The sequence below is a fragment of the Sus scrofa genome, chromosome 13 (assembly GCF_054392235.1).
Source record: "Sus scrofa isolate SSC_HxYL_T2T_F1_AM1 chromosome 13, Sscrofa_HxYL_maternal_Yorkshire_Landrace_v2.0, whole genome shotgun sequence".
NCBI classification, from domain to species: Eukaryota; Metazoa; Chordata; class Mammalia; order Artiodactyla; family Suidae; genus Sus; species Sus scrofa.
The window spans coordinates 109058731-109074323 of record NC_139395.1 but is presented as its reverse complement, the minus strand read 5'-3'; the positions used below and the strand labels follow the sequence as shown (position 1 = coordinate 109074323).

General features: G+C 36.7%; 1 protein-coding gene across 5 annotated transcripts in view; it reads left to right on the top strand.

Annotated features, from left to right (window-relative positions):
* Positions 1 to 14591, top strand: part of DHX36 (DEAH-box helicase 36) — a 49770-nt gene extending 35179 nt beyond the window's left edge. For 4 of the 5 annotated variants that reach the window (XM_021069687.2, XM_084990074.1, XM_021069688.2 and 1 more), the window contains 8 exons: positions 3702 to 3875; positions 4014 to 4100; positions 4752 to 4835; positions 8617 to 8716; positions 8811 to 8901; positions 12363 to 12483; positions 13128 to 13280; positions 13651 to 14591. In XM_021069687.2, the coding sequence (XP_020925346.1) occupies positions 3702 to 3875; positions 4014 to 4100; positions 4752 to 4835; positions 8617 to 8716; positions 8811 to 8901; positions 12363 to 12483; positions 13128 to 13280; positions 13651 to 13836 (996 nt within the window). In that variant the 3' untranslated portion in view covers positions 13837 to 14591. Of the gene's footprint in view, positions 1 to 3701; positions 3876 to 4013; positions 4101 to 4751; positions 4836 to 8616; positions 8717 to 8810; positions 9974 to 12362; positions 12484 to 13127; positions 13281 to 13650 lie in introns of all 5 variants that reach the window. The other variant, XR_014824212.1, reaches the window with a different exon arrangement.
* The last annotated feature ends 1002 nt before the right edge of the window (positions 14592 to 15593 follow it).

The window sequence follows — 15593 nt, the reverse complement described above, 5'->3', positions numbered from 1 at the left end:
TAGCTAACACCCAACCATTTTTCCAAAGCTATTGGACTAGTTACACTATTACCAGTGCCAGTGGTAGGAGAGAGTTCTCAGAGCTCTGAAGTGCCAACAACCCTTAGCATGTTGATAGGTGTATAGTAGTTGTGGTTTTAATTTGCATTGCCATGACTACTATTGAATTTTTAGGCATGTTTATTGCCCATTTGGATAGTCTCATGTATAAATTATTGATGCTTGTTTTTCTGTTGTAAAATGACATAGTATACTTTTTGTGTACTCTTTTGTCTTTCTAGGGCCGCACCTGCTACATGTGGAGTTTCCCAGGCTAGGGGTCAAATTGGAGCTGTAGCCGCTGGCCTACGCCAGAGCCACAGCAACGTAGGATCCAAACCGCGTCTGCGACCTACACCACACCTCACCGCAATGCCAGGGATCAAACCCGTGACCTCATGGTTCCTAGTCGGATTTGTTTCTATTGTGCCATGATGGGAACTCCAACATTTTGTATACTCTTGGTCTGAGCCTTTTGTCAACTGTGTATTACACATGTTTGTATTTTTACCTTTCTATTTTTTAATAGTGTTTTTGACAAATTCCTAATTTTAATATCAAATGTGTCAATCTTTTTATTGTTACTGCTTTTTGTCCTTTAGTAAGTCTTTATCCTGGAGTCATGAGGATGTATTGCTTTACCTTTTTTGTGTTCTTTTGCACACTTATGTATGTAATCTATCTGCAGTTGGTTTTGTGTGTGTGTGTGTAGGTGAGGTAGAAAATCAAAGTTTTTAGATAAGTAGATCAGTTGACCAAAACTTTATGGAAAAGTACATCCTTTCCTCTTTGTTCTGCAGCTGTTGTCGTAGATGAGGTGTCTATGGATTTATATGTCTGTTTGTAGGCTCTGCTTTATTCTGTTGGTGTATGTTTCTATCTTGAGCTGGTGGCACACTCCTTAATTATAATATTGAGTCTTATCAAACAGGAACATGATCTTTCCCATTGATTTAGTTATTCAGTCTCTCTTCTGTGTTTCAGTGTTTAAAGATTTACTTCTCAGTTAGTGATAGTTTTGGATTCTATGTTAACTTAAAAATTTTTCATTTTCTTGTGAGTCTGATATACAGAAATTAAAATTGGGGTTTTTTTTTCCTTAGATTTATTAAATGGCATATGATATACACTGATTTCTTAAGACTGACCCAACTTTGCATTCCTGAAATAAATCCCACTTGGTTATGATGTACTATTTTCTTTTTTCTTTTTTTTTTTTTTGTCTTTTTGCTATTTCTTTGGGCCGCTCCCGCGGCATATGGAGGTTCCCAGGCTAGGAGTCCAGTCGGAGCTGTAGCCACTGACCTACGCCAGAGCCACAGCAATGCGGGATCCGAGCCGCGTCTGCAACCTACACCACAGCTCACGGCAACGCCGGATCCTTAACCCACTGAGCAAGGGCAGGAACCAAACCCACAACCTCATGGTTCCTAGTCGGATTCATTAACCACTGTGCCACGATGGGAACTCCTAAAATTGGTTTTGAATGTTGACCTTATGTTTATTAGTGCTATGAAACCCACTTATTCTGATAATTATATATAGTTTTTTTTATGGTCAGTCACATCTCTAAATAATTGCAGTTTTACTTAATCCCTTCCATTATTATCCAGTATCCCTAGGACAGGGTTGAGCAGAAGTGATATGATGGTGTACATTCTTGTGTTCTTAATCTCAAAGGGAAAGCTGTCAGTAATTCATTGAGTGTGTTTTTTGAAGATATTTTGTAGAAACTATCAAATTATGGAATTTTCCACTCGTAGTATACAAAGAGATTTTTATCATACATGTATAATTGATTTTATCAAACACCTTTTCTGACTCTAACAAGCTTGTAGCATCGTGCTGTTTTTCATGTTTAAATTATAATGTATTGAATTACATTGATTTAATGTTAAACCAGTTTTCATACCTGGAACAAACCTAACTTGCTGGGATTCAGTTGAGTTTATTTTGGTTTTAGTTTCTCATGTATAAGATTATTCAGTTTTCCTTTTTCCAAATATTTCTTGTCAGGTAGGTAAACAAGATTATGCTAGGCTCAGAAAGTTCAGAGTATTTTATATTTGTATATATATTTTTTCTATTCTCTGAAAGAGTCTTTATATCATTGAGGTTATTTCCTCCATTAAGTTTAGTAGAGGTCTGTGTCTGATGTGGTATATATGAGTTTTAGGTGTGTGTGTGTGTGTGTGTGTGTTTTCTTTTTACAGCTGCTCCTGTGACATGGAAGTTGCTGAGCCAGGGTTGAATCAGCACTATAGCTGCGGGCCTACACTACAGCCACAGCAACACCAGATCCAAGCTGCATCTGCGACCTATGCTGTAGCTCGTGGCAACAGCTAATCCTTAACCCCACTGAGCAAGGCCAGGGATTGAACCCACAGCCTCATGGACACTATGCTGGGTTCTTAATCTAATCCACTGAATCACAAAGGGAACTCATTGTTTGTTCGTTTTTTTGATTTCATTTACTAAAAAGTGTTTTGTACAATTTTCAAAAGTTCCACTTCATTTACAATTATTACAGAATACTATTATGTTTACAGTACATGCTTGTAGATTATTTTACACCCAATAGACTATATCCTTGTAATCTTAAACTACTATCTTGTACCTCCCACTACCCCACCTCATAACAAATTAGCGGCTTGTTACCAATGGAAGAAGGGCGGTGCAATACAAGTTATATTTTTATTATTTTGTTGTTTAAATCTTGTTTTGAATTGTTCTGGACATTGTATTTACGAAGGTCTCTTTAGATAAAAACTTGGAGATTACGGTGATAGTTTCTGCCACAGAGGATTTATGTTGTTGCCTCTTCTGGGGAAAAACGCCCAATTTTGGGTTCCTTCCCTGGACTTCTGTTTCTCCCCAACTCCTGGTGTCTTCAAGCAGCTTTTCTAGCTGCGCTCAGTGGGATTACTGGATCAAGTTACCTAGGTAATCCGAATGGCAGTCACTCCCATTTTGGGGAATTCTGGGTATCTTTTATCTCTTGCCCTCCTTTCTCATGCCTCCTAAAGTACTACCATGGAGCTATGCATTGTATACTCCAAATACACAACGGTGTCTCATTTTTTGTTTTAATTTTCCCACAACTCTTTTGCCTTACTGGGTGATTTTCTGTATTTCATTGAAGGCTTGCTAATGTTGCTTATTTATACTCTCATTTCTCTTCTGACATTTATAGTAAAGCCAAAATGTGGATTAGTTTTGTTTTTATTTAAGGAAGTTTCTAACCTTTGAGGATATCAGAACTTATCTTTTGATGAGGAAAACTAAAGCGGAACATAATAAAGCATTTGAACGTAAGAGAGTGAGGAGTATCCTGGGTTTTTTTTTTTTTTCTTAGGGCTGCACCTGTGGCATATGGAGGTTCCCAGGCTAGTGATCGAATTACAACTGTAGCTGTCAGCCTTCACCACAGCCACAGCAACACAGGATCCAAGCCATGCCTGTGACCTACACCACAGCTCACAGTAACACCACATCCTTACCCCACTGAGCAAGGCCAGGGATTGAACCTGCATCCTCAAGGATACTAGTTGGGTTCATTAACCACTGAACCACGATGAACTCCTATTTTGTTGGTTTTTTTTTAAGCAAACTAAAATGTGATACTTCACAGTGTCTTTTAAACATAAACTTTTACTTTACAGAATGCTTTGGATAAACAAGAAGAATTGACACCTCTTGGAGTCCACTTAGCACGATTACCAGTTGAGCCACACATTGGAAAAATGATTCTTTTTGGAGCTCTATTCTGTTGCTTAGATCCAGTACTCACCATTGCTGCTAGTCTCAGCTTCAAAGACCCCTTTGTGATTCCATTGGTAAGACATACACAAATAAAAGGCTAGATATATTTAGATACACAGGATAGGTATTTGTTTAGATACATTTTTTTATTAGAATGCCATTCTCTGTTATATACCATCAGAGCGATTTAAGCTGCCTTTATCTGTTTGTAGGGGAAAGAAAAGGTTGCAGATGCAAGAAGAAAGGAATTGGCAAAGGATACTAAAAGTGACCACCTCACAGTTGTGAATGCATTTGAGGTAATATTGGAACATATTTAAGTTCTTAAAATCTGTATTATAGGTTTTAGGAATAAATTGCTAAATGACAATGTTTAAAATTAGGTGAATATTTGAAAAAAATTGTATATCATTTTTCAATTTTGTGGTACCTCAGTACATTTCCCCTTTTGGGAAGAAGTCTGTATTTGTGTTTTAATAACAAAGGAACAAGTGAATAATTTATTTTAAAATTTTATTTGCTATTATTCATTTATATCTTTGTCTTATCAACATTCATGATAGATGGTCTCTTTTTGTTCATTAATAAGCTATACCTATATTCAGATTTAACTTTTTAGTAGAGTTATCATAATCGTGTATACTATTCAGGATAGATTCCTTAAAGCCAGGCTTATCAGAAGATAAACTTTATCATACATCTTTGCAGCATTTAAATGTAATTGGTGTATAGAGTAGTATCTTTCTACTATAGTTATTTTGGTTATCTCTTAATGACTAGGATCATGAGAAGTTTGTTTTTTTAGTTGGTTAATTTCAAAATTCTTTGACTTTTTTTTACAATGAATATGCCAGTAGGAGATTCAGTTATTACCAAAATAAAGACAAACTATTAAGTAGTCTTTGCTTTGGAGAACAGTATCACTATTTCTTCATTTCTTTGCCCCATAGGGCTGGGAAGAAGCTAGACGACGTGGTTTCAGATATGAAAAAGACTACTGCTGGGAATATTTTCTGTCTTCAAACACGCTGCAGGTAATGGCGACTGTTTTGAAGTGATTCTCATATATGCTAGATAAGTGAATATATGTATCCATTTTGTATAATCAGATCTGTAACACAAAGTTAATTATGTGTGTTTGTCTAATGAAGTCAAATGATTATATAGAAAAATAGAAGGAATATATATTAAATCAACTGCATCAAAGTAAGAAAAGTTTTATAACATAATAAAAAACTAAAGAGTCCAGAGGTTAGCAGGAAGACAGAGGCTTACTTACTATTCCTGCACCCACCCTTTTGTCCATTTTGCTGATTTATCCTGAAAAACTTCACTAATACTCCTAAAATCTATTTTAAAATATCAAATAGGGTGAGTATCTTTAACTTTTGGGTAGGTATTTTTATCCTTAACTAACTTGGTATAGTAAGGAAACACTGAGCAGGAGGCATTGGTGAAACAGAAAAACGTAAACGATATATAAACAGGGCAGATGCACATTAAACTTCAAACTCTACACTGAACTGGAGAAGTAATCTCAAGCCAGTTGGAGGAGGAATATCCTTACCTCCCCCATAATATTACACTTCAGTTATGTGGCGTGAACCCCAGCAGTAGACATTTAACAAATCTGTGGAGGTAAAAGAATCTGAATCTAGCGTGTTTAATTAACAAAGTGAAAAGAAGGGTCCTGACCACTCTGAAAGATACTACAGCCATTGAAGAAAAAGAATGAAACCTAGTATCTCAAAAGAAGATAAAACTTCATAGTTAGGAATGGAGTTCCCATCGTGGCACAGCAGAAACAAATCCGACTAGGAACCATGAGGTTGCAGGTTTGATTCCTGGACTTGCTCACTGGGTTAAGGATCCGGCGTTGCCCTGAGCTGTGGTGTAGGTCACAGATGCGGCCTCGGATCCCGTGTTGCTGTGGCTGTGGCGTAGGCTGGCTTCTACAGTTCCGATTGGACCCCTAGCCTGAGAACCTCCATATGCCATGGTAGCGGCCCAAGAAATGGCAAAAAGACCAAAAAAAAAAAAAAAAAAAAAAAAAAAAAACTTCGTAGTAAGGAATAGTTTAAGAATGTGAATTCAGTAAAACAAAGATAAGAGAAATAAACCAGTATAGAATGAAGGAAAAGACTGCTGAGCTAAGAAGACAAATTGGAGACCAAAGAATCAAGGAGCAAAATGGGTAACACTTTGTTTTTATTTTATTTATTTATTTGTTTTTAGGGCCACACATGCTGCATATGCAAGTTCCAACGCTTGGGGGTCTAATTGGACCTACAGCTGCTGGCCTACACCACAGCCATAGCAACATAGGATCTGAGCCACGTCTGCAACATACGCCACAGCTTGCAGCAATGCTGGATCCTTAACCCACTTGAGTGAGGCCAGGGATCGAACCTGCATCCTCAGGGATACTAGTTGGGTTTGTTTCCTCTGAGCCATAACGGAAGTCCAAAATTTTGGGGCAACACTTTAAAGGATAATGTTGCCATAGATGAAAGGCTTGAGATAATCACAGTTTATAGATGCAGCTACAAAAAAAAAAAAAAATTAATCAGTAGAAAGCTTATAGACGGAAAAACAGGGACTGATCCATCATGAAGGTAATGGGTGTCTACGTAGAAAATTCAAGTGTTCCTACTGTACAACTCAGGGAACTATATCCAGCCTCTTGGGATAGAACATGGTGGAAGATAGTATGAGAAAAAAAAATGTATATGTGTGTGTGTGACTGGATTGCTTTGCTGTACAGCAGAAATTGGCACAACATTATAAATCTACTAGAATTAAAAGAACAAAACAAAACTGGGGAAGTTCCCATTGTGGCTTAGCAGTAGTGAGCCCAGCTAGTATCCGTGAGGATGCAGGTTCGATCCCTGGCCTTGCTCAGTTGGTTAAGGATCTGGTGTTGCCGTGACCTGGGGTGTGTGGGTGGAAGATGCCTCGTGGGTATGGCTGTGATGTAGGTTGACAGCTGCAGCTCCGATTTGACCCCTAGTCTGGGAACTTCCACATTCCATGGATATTGCCCTAAAAAGCAAAAAAAAAAGAAAAAAGAAAAAGAAAATTCGGGTGTAATTGAATATGTGTTCAAAAAGATATATGTAAGAACATTTCCCTGAATAGAAAAAAATGAATTGACCACAGTATGAAAAGATGGCTGAATCCAAGTATTATTTTAGGATATTCTATCCAGTCAAGATACTATTTCAAGTATAAAGAGAAATGACAAACAGACAAGAAGGCACTTAAAATATTGCACCTATGAGCTGTTCTTGAAAAACTCACTAAGACTGAAATGCTGCCTGTTAAGAATTATAAAAGAATGCAGGAGTTCCCATCGTGGCACAGTAGTTAACAAATCCAACTAGGAACCATGAGGTTGCAGGTTCGATCCCTGGCCTCGCTCAGTGGGTTAAGGATCCGGCGTTGCCGTGGGCTGTGGTGTAGGTCGCAGATGCGGCTCGGATCCTGCGTTGCTGTGGCCGTGGCATAGGCCGGCGGCTACAGCTCCGATTCAACCCCTAGCCTGGGAACCTCCATATGCCGCGGGAGCGGCCCAAGAAATAGCAAAAAGACACACACAAAAAAAGAATTATAAAAGAATTCAGGAGTGAAGAGTACATGCTATGCCAACTTGATGGTGTACATTGAAATTATTGGAATATAGAAGAAATACAAAACAGTATTGGGAATTATGGATCCAGAATAGGGTGTAAAGGTTATTTTGAATAATAAGCAATAATGGTAATAAAAACTGGGAGTTAGACTAGAGAGTCAATTACAGAAAAATTAGGTGGGGAAACTAAAAGTCACAGTTTGTAAAAGGGCTATGTATACTTAAGTATGACCAACTTTATGTTTCTTAATCTATTTTAAGCTCACAAGGATCTCTCTTGTGATTATAAAATTAAGATTCCTCTAGTTCAGTTTCATTTCTGTCTTTTTTAATATTTAATACTTTTATAAACACTTTCTATACTCTTAGCCCATTTTAAAAAATTTTATTCAAATATAGTTGATTTATAATGTTGTCAATTTTTGCTGTACACTTAACCCATTTTTAGGATAGCATTTCTGGCTAACTCTTCTGTCATTATAGATGCTAAGTGCCTGCAGTATTATTTACTTAGTTAATAATATTTCTGACAGTATTGAATGTAGGGAAATTTCTTCTTTTACACTTTTCTATTTTACTTGAATGCTTTATAATGAGCCATGTATCATTTTTACTCAAATAGTGATTTTTCTTGAAAATAAAAATAAAACAAGAGACAAGCCTTAAGTATTTGTGCCAGCATATAACAATAGTTAAGTCTCAGCAATACATGTAAAGATACTGGTTATTTTCTTTATGATTTTCTGGGTTTTTTTGTTTGTTTGTTTGTTTTTCAAACTATTAGGTGGAGAGCAATTTTGAAAGTTAGTCTTTTTGCAAAGTGAAATAATCATTAAATATCAGTTGTTTATTCCCTACAAGAGGCAGGCCTTTTCTATAAAAAATCAGACAAATATGGTCTCTGTTGCAGCCACTCATCTCTACCATTACAGTGCAGAAGCAATCATAGAAAATCTGTAGATGAACGGGTATGGCTTCGTTCAAATAAAATTTTATTGACAAAGACAGATTTTGATAAATTTTGTAGTTTACCAATGCCTGCTCCAAAATAGCACATTTTTGCACAACTGTTTTATAAAGCAGGGAAAGCTTATCACTACACTTACTTAAAAGTACATGCTTTATAACCCCTATAAACTTGTTTGAAAGTTACTCTAGTTCTGTTTGTTAACATTGCTCCCTAGATGCTGCATAACATGAAAGGGCAGTTTGCTGAGCATCTTCTTGGAGCTGGATTTGTACGCAGTAGAAATCCTAAAGATCCAGAATCTAATATAAATTCAGGTAAAGCAGAAAATACAGTGTAAATAACTTGCTGCTGTTGTCAGTTGTATCAGTATTTTACTCTTTTTTTTCTCTACTTTCCCACCCCCAATAGATAATGAGAAGATAATTAAGGCTGTCATCTGTGCTGGTTTATATCCCAAAGTTGCTAAAATCCGACTAAATTTGGGTAAAAAAAGAAAAATGTAAGCATTGAAGATTACTATGAATTATTTGTAGTTCTTTCAGTCTCTTGAAGTCTTCTAATGCAGTAGGGGCTTATAGTGTACATTTATTCTTACTCATATTTGGGCTATATTGTTGTTTTTTACTTTTGGTCATTAAAGAGAAGACAAACTGTTTAATATAGGCATCACTTCCCCTCATAGCGCTTCACTGACATCAGCTCTTCCATCATCCATTATTTGCTAAGAATGATACTAAAATGTAATACCAGTGTAAATATGAAAACACTAAGCCAGCTATTAAAAACCAGTGCCTGGGTGAACATTGCTTAGAGATTTTGTTTCAGGATTTTTTTCCCCTCTCTTGTAAAACAGATAATTTTGTACTTTAGCTCTTTGAAAATAAAATTGTGGTGAGCTCACTATTTTGAGAAAGAAAGCGTAACTTTTAAATATAAATACAAATAGGGTCAGCGTATTTTTGCCCAGTAGATGAACTCATTCTAGTGAGGAAAAAGAGAAACTGAAAGTCACAAATGACTAGTGGTTTGTGAATTGGTGCCACACTTTTGGAAGATGCTCTAAGTTAGAAATATGTGTCATCTGTCATTAAAGCAATCACTGGCCCAGTGGATTCATAACAATAATTTATTATGTTCTAAAGAAATAATTCCAAATTTTTTTTTTTGAAAGGCATAGGTATCTAGTAGTACTGGGGAAATTATGGCTTTATTAGGCCACATTAGGCATTTCTGTTAGGCATATAAAACATCCTTATATATTAAAATTAAAATATTTGAACTGATATTAAATTTAAAAAGTTGGATAGTCTGTGAACATGAAAAAATTTAGGCCTCAAAGGATAGACTAATGTGCAGACATTGTCCTAGTGCCATTGGTTCTCAACCTGGATGTTTTTGCCTCCTCAGGTACATTTGACAATGTCTGCAGACATTTGCACTTGTTAAAACTGGAGGTATATATACTTTTAGCATCTAGTAGATGGAGGCCAGGGATGCTAGTAAACATTCTACAGTGCACAGGACAGTCTGCCACAACAGAGAATTCTGGTGTTGAGAAGCCCTGTTCTCAGGTATAGGATACGGGTAAAATGAATTTTAACCATCATGGCTGGTTATCCACATTTTAAGTGATGTAATTGCTTTTTTGAGATCAGTATTTTTGTCAGATTCTTGATACATGTCCCTAAATCTACAGATGACTTAATAGAAACAAAACAAAACTTGTTTTGCTTTTTATGGACACACCTGTGACGTATGGAGGTTCCCAGGCTAGGTGTCTAATGGGAGCTACAGCTGCCAGCCTATGCCACAGCCATAGCAACACCAGATCCAAGCCACGTCTGTGACCTATACCACAGCTCACAGCAGCACTGGATCCTTACCCACTGAGTGAGGCCAGGGATCAAACCTGCAACCTCATGGTTCCTAGTCAGATTTGGTTCCACTGTGCCACAATGGGAACTCCCGAAGCTTTTCTTTTTGTCTTTTTAGGGCATTTGGAGATTCCCAGGCTAGGGGTCAAATTGGAGCTGTAGCTGCTGGCCTGCACAGCCACAGCAACACGAGATCCGAGCTGAGTCTGTGACCTACACCACAGTCATGGCAATGCGGATCCTTCCACTGAGCAAGGCCAGGGATGGAAGCTGGGTCCTCATGGATGCTAGTCAGATTCGTTTCTGCTGAGCCATGATGGGAACTCCTGAAATACAAATATTTATATTCCTTTGCCATCATGGGAAGGCTTTATGAAAAAAACATAGTTTTCTTTGGATTGATGCTTTGTTTTGGTCTAAGCCAGAGGTTAGCACATTTTGACATACTGGCCAAAAGCTTATTTATGTAAATTTTTGTTGGAACACAGCCGTGCTTCTTTGTTAACCTGTTGTCTCTGCCTGCTTTCCAGCTACACTAGCAGAGTTGAGTAGTTGTAACAGAGATCATAGGATCCACAAAGCCTAAAATATTTTCTCTCTGGTACTGTATAGAAAAAATTTGCCAAACCTTACTGCTTTAGTGATACAGGGTTATAGGGGTGAAATTGGTTAAATTGCATGCTGAGGAAAAATAATTGCTGATTTTGTTCTGAGTAATGACTCATGACTGTCATTCGTGATTCCAATAGAAGTATTATGGATTCTAGGACCATGAAAAAGATGCTCTTAAAAATAAATAGGAAGGATTAATGAATTATCATTTTTATGGAGTGATTACTACTATATAAACCATAAAACATCTCCCTGTTGAGTAATAATTAAAAACTCCTACAAATCGAGGTAAAATTTTTATGACTATCAAAGGAAAGCCCATAGGAATGAACAGACAAAATTAGAGCTATGTACATTTATTCTAGGTATTCCTGTTTTCAAATTGGGGGTTTGGTTTGAGGCCATTTAAAAACATATTTTTTTAGAATAAGTTTTTAAAAATCATTTATAACTAAAGTTCTTTTTAAACAGAATTCATTTTTTGTATTTGGGTACATAACATGAAATTTTGTAATTGATCATTTCACAGTTATTCTGTAAATTGAAGACTATTAGCATCATGATTGACAGTAAAATGTGTAGACTTCTCTTGGTCTGGTCACTTAGAATTATCTCGGGTATTTATTTCATTCTTTGTCCTTCAGTAGAATAGGATATGTATTAACATAATTAGGAAATATGCTTTCACCTTTCTAATATTTTGAGTAATTATACCTTTAAGAATAGGATTTGGGAGTTCCCGTCATGGCTCAGTGGTTAATGAATCCAACTAGGAACCATGAGGTTGCAGATTTGATCCCCGGCCTTGCTCAGTGGGTTAAGGATCCCTAGTTGCCGAGAGCTATGGTGTAGGTCGCAGACAAGGCTTGGATCTGGCGTTGCTTGCTGTGGCTCTGGCGTAGGCCAGTGGCTACAGCTCCCATTGGACCCCTAGCCTGGGAACCTCCATATGCCATGGCTGCGGCCCTAAAAGGACAAAAGACAACAACAACAAAAAAAAGAATAGGATTTGTATGATTCAGAGTATTCCTTTTTTTTTTTTTTTTTTTTTGGCTTTTTAGGCATGTGTAAGTTTCCAGGCTAGGGGTCAAATCAGATCTGTAGCTGTCGGACTATGCCACAGACAAAGCAACGCAGGATACAAGCCGCGTCTGCGGGATCTACACCACATCTCATGGCAACACCAGATCCCTGACGCACTGAGCGAGGCCAGGGATCAAACCTGTATCCTCATGGGTACTAGTCGGTTTCATTTCTGCTGTGCCACAATGGAAACTTCCAGAGTATTCACATTTAGCTGATATTTTTCCATATTTTATTACAATAAAATTCTCTTTCCTCAAATATAAATTTGAAAGTTTATATTGCAGAAATAAAATGAACTCATTTTTGGAGTTGGTTTTGATTCTGGGATTGCTTTGGAATCCTCAAGAGTTTTTTTTTTTTTTTAAACTACACTTTAATTTTTTTACAGGGTGAAAGTTTACACAAAAACTGATGGACTAGTTGCTATTCATCCTAAATCTGTTAACGTGGAGCAAACAGAGTTTCACTACAACTGGCTTATCTATCACCTGAAGATGAGAACAAGTAGTGTAAGTGAATGTATAAAATAAGGCTCTGAATAACAGGCTTGTACTTTTTAAATTGTATAGTTTTTATATTTATAAACAAAATCTGTTCTCTTAAAAAAATTTTGTTTCTGACATGACGTAACTTCAAGCAGATAACTTGTACTTACAATGTGCAGGTCTGCCATGATGGATCTTTTTATTTTAATTGGGAAGGTTATTTGATTTGTATACTTTTTTTTCAGAGCATGCTTTCAAGAAATACTGATATTTTGATATACAGAAATCTACATTGTACAAAGAATTTTGTTTGCCTGTCAATACACCTTATATGTATTGGTCAGAATATTAAGTGGGAGTCTGTTTATAGATAAATAGAAAACTTCAGCTACATTGGTGTTTTATCACTCAAAATATTTTGTTTAAAGAATAGTGCTTTTTTTATATTGAAGCAAAATATAAAATTCCTTTGTTCTCTGAAGTGATGAAGAATGGCTTGTTTAAAATAGTATTTCTTCAATATTACTCTTTGTAATTACGCTAACAAGATAATACCTGTTTTAGAAGGAATGCACTAACAGATTGATACTAGTGATGTTACTGAGTTAATGTGGTGGTAATCCTTTCAGACACCTTAATGTATTAATTTGCCTTGATTCTCATTATAGATATACTTGTATGACTGCACAGAAGTTTCCCCATACTGTCTCTTGTTTTTTGGAGGTGATATTTCCATCCAGAAGGATAGTGATCAGGAAACTATTGCTGTAGATGAATGGATTATCTTTCAGTCTCCGGCAAGAATTGCCCATCTCGTTAAGGTGACTGACTTTACATGATTGTCTTTGATTCTGCATATAAGTTAGTATGTGGTCTTGTGATCTAGTTACATTAAACATTTGCTTTATTTCAGCAGAGCAGTTGTGTTGAGAAATAGATTCATAGTTTTTTTAATTGTTTTTTGAAATAATTACGAACCATTTTCAGTGGCTCAATATGATGGAATTTTGAATTTTTTTACTCAAGTCATCTACTCATAATTACACTTTAGTTAGTTGCCAACTAAATATTTCAGTCTTTTGTATAATAGCTTACTTATGAAATTCCTTGAACCTGCTAAAGTCACTTTTTATTACATTGTTTGCTAGTATATCTTCCCTTATTGAACATGTGCAATTTTTCCAACTTTAGGAATTAAGAAAGGAACTAGATATCCTTCTGCAAGAGAAGATTGAAAGCCCCCATCCTGTAGACTGGAAGGACACTAAATCCAGAGACTGTGCAGTACTCTCAGCTATTATAGACTTGATCAAAACACAGGAGAAAGCAACTCCCAGGAATTTGCCGTCACGATTCCAGGATGGATATTATAGCTGACAGCTTTTCTGTGGTGGTCTGAAAAGTCAATTTGACAGCCATTTTCCATCATGGTTTAACTTTTGGCTTGATGCCAAACCCTAGGACATGAATACTTTTCATGTGTAAGGTAGAAACCTTCAGTAGATAGTAAAGACTTACTGTGCATGAGTTAACAATGTTATCTGTAGCTATTATAAATATTTAAAAAAAAGTATGTTCTGATTATATACTCTGTAGTGGACATGCCCACATTTTGAGAATATTCCTCTTACATATTTTGAATGTAGTACCACTTGAAAAATTCCTTTGTTCTGTTATGAAATACTACTCTCTTTCTGCCCATAATGAATATCGAACCAGTAAAAATACAATGGTTAGCCAAAAAGCAGTGTCAAATAAGGACTTGAACACATCCACATTTTTTTCTAATGAAACTTCTATCAGAAGTAAATTAATTTGTTCTAATTAAGCCCAGTATTTAATAAAATGTACAGTGTATAAATCTGAGCTAGCTTTTTGGCTTGGTTTCTGCATCTCCATCTATCCATTTGTTGATTTGATGTTTTTTATCTATTTGTACCCTTTTTACATGACCATGTGCAGTATAATGTAGCAATTGAGAGCATGGGTCTGGAGCCTGACTACCTAAGTTCAAATTTTAACTCTGTCACTTAACTAGATGTGTTAGACGAATTACTTGTCTTTGTTTCCTTTTCCTTATCTGTAAAATACAGGTAACAGTTGTGAGGATTAAATATGTTAACATACATAAAGTGCATAGTTTAGTGTCTGGCATGTACTGTGTATTCACTAAATCTTGGCTATTTGTCCCTGAAATATTTTAGTAACAATCCATTATGTTATGCTCCCCCCACCCCATCCATGCTCTGAGTGCTATTTTACCTTCTCAGCCAGTGGAAGCTAATGTGACATGTGCTGTATGTTTTCAACCCTGTGAGATTTTGACAAATACTGTTGGTTGCTATCCAGCAGTCATTTTGTCTCCCTTCCCGCTTGTTTGTCCCCTCTCTGTGCAGGCTTGTGCCCCTGGATGTTGGACCCTCTTCTGGGGATTGGATTGTTCTAAGCCAATTGTGCATGGTCTTATTCCCTTTATAAGTAACAGATGAGGCATGAATATGTGAATCTGTCCTGGCCAATGGCAGCTAAGAACAGATCTGCAAGGGGACGTCTGAGAAAGTTTTTACTCCCTAATAGAGAGGGGAAGTCTAAGCTCCTCCCTTGGACATTGTTTTGTCTGAATCTGGCACTTGGGAGTGCCGCAGCTGTCTCAGGATCACAAGGCTGGCTCTGTGAGTAGGTGAACATTACCAGAGTCCTTTAAAATGCTAGTGAGCTGCTGAATTATCCAACTCTGCAACTGCCTTGCACATGGACTCTGACTTAATAAACCCTTCATTGTTCTAGCTTCTTTTAGTAGGGTCTTTTGAATAAATAGGCAGAAAGCGTAAAAACTGAAGCACATACTGTCCATCATTGCTGAGGACTCTATTTCTACCATTTAATTTGTGATCTAACAGTTTGACCCTTATGTCTGAGAAAAGCTGTACAAGTTAAATTACTGGACATACTGCAAAAAGAAACATAGGAAGAACAAACAGCTTGCTGCATCCTAAAAACTGCAGATTTTATTGTTGCCTTCGAAAGAAGTCAAAGGAAAGGAGTATCGTACAATGACTGGGATGGATTCATAAAGCTCTGAAGATCTTAACAGCACTGGTTCAGGTACTGCTGTCATTTCTGGGAATGTTATG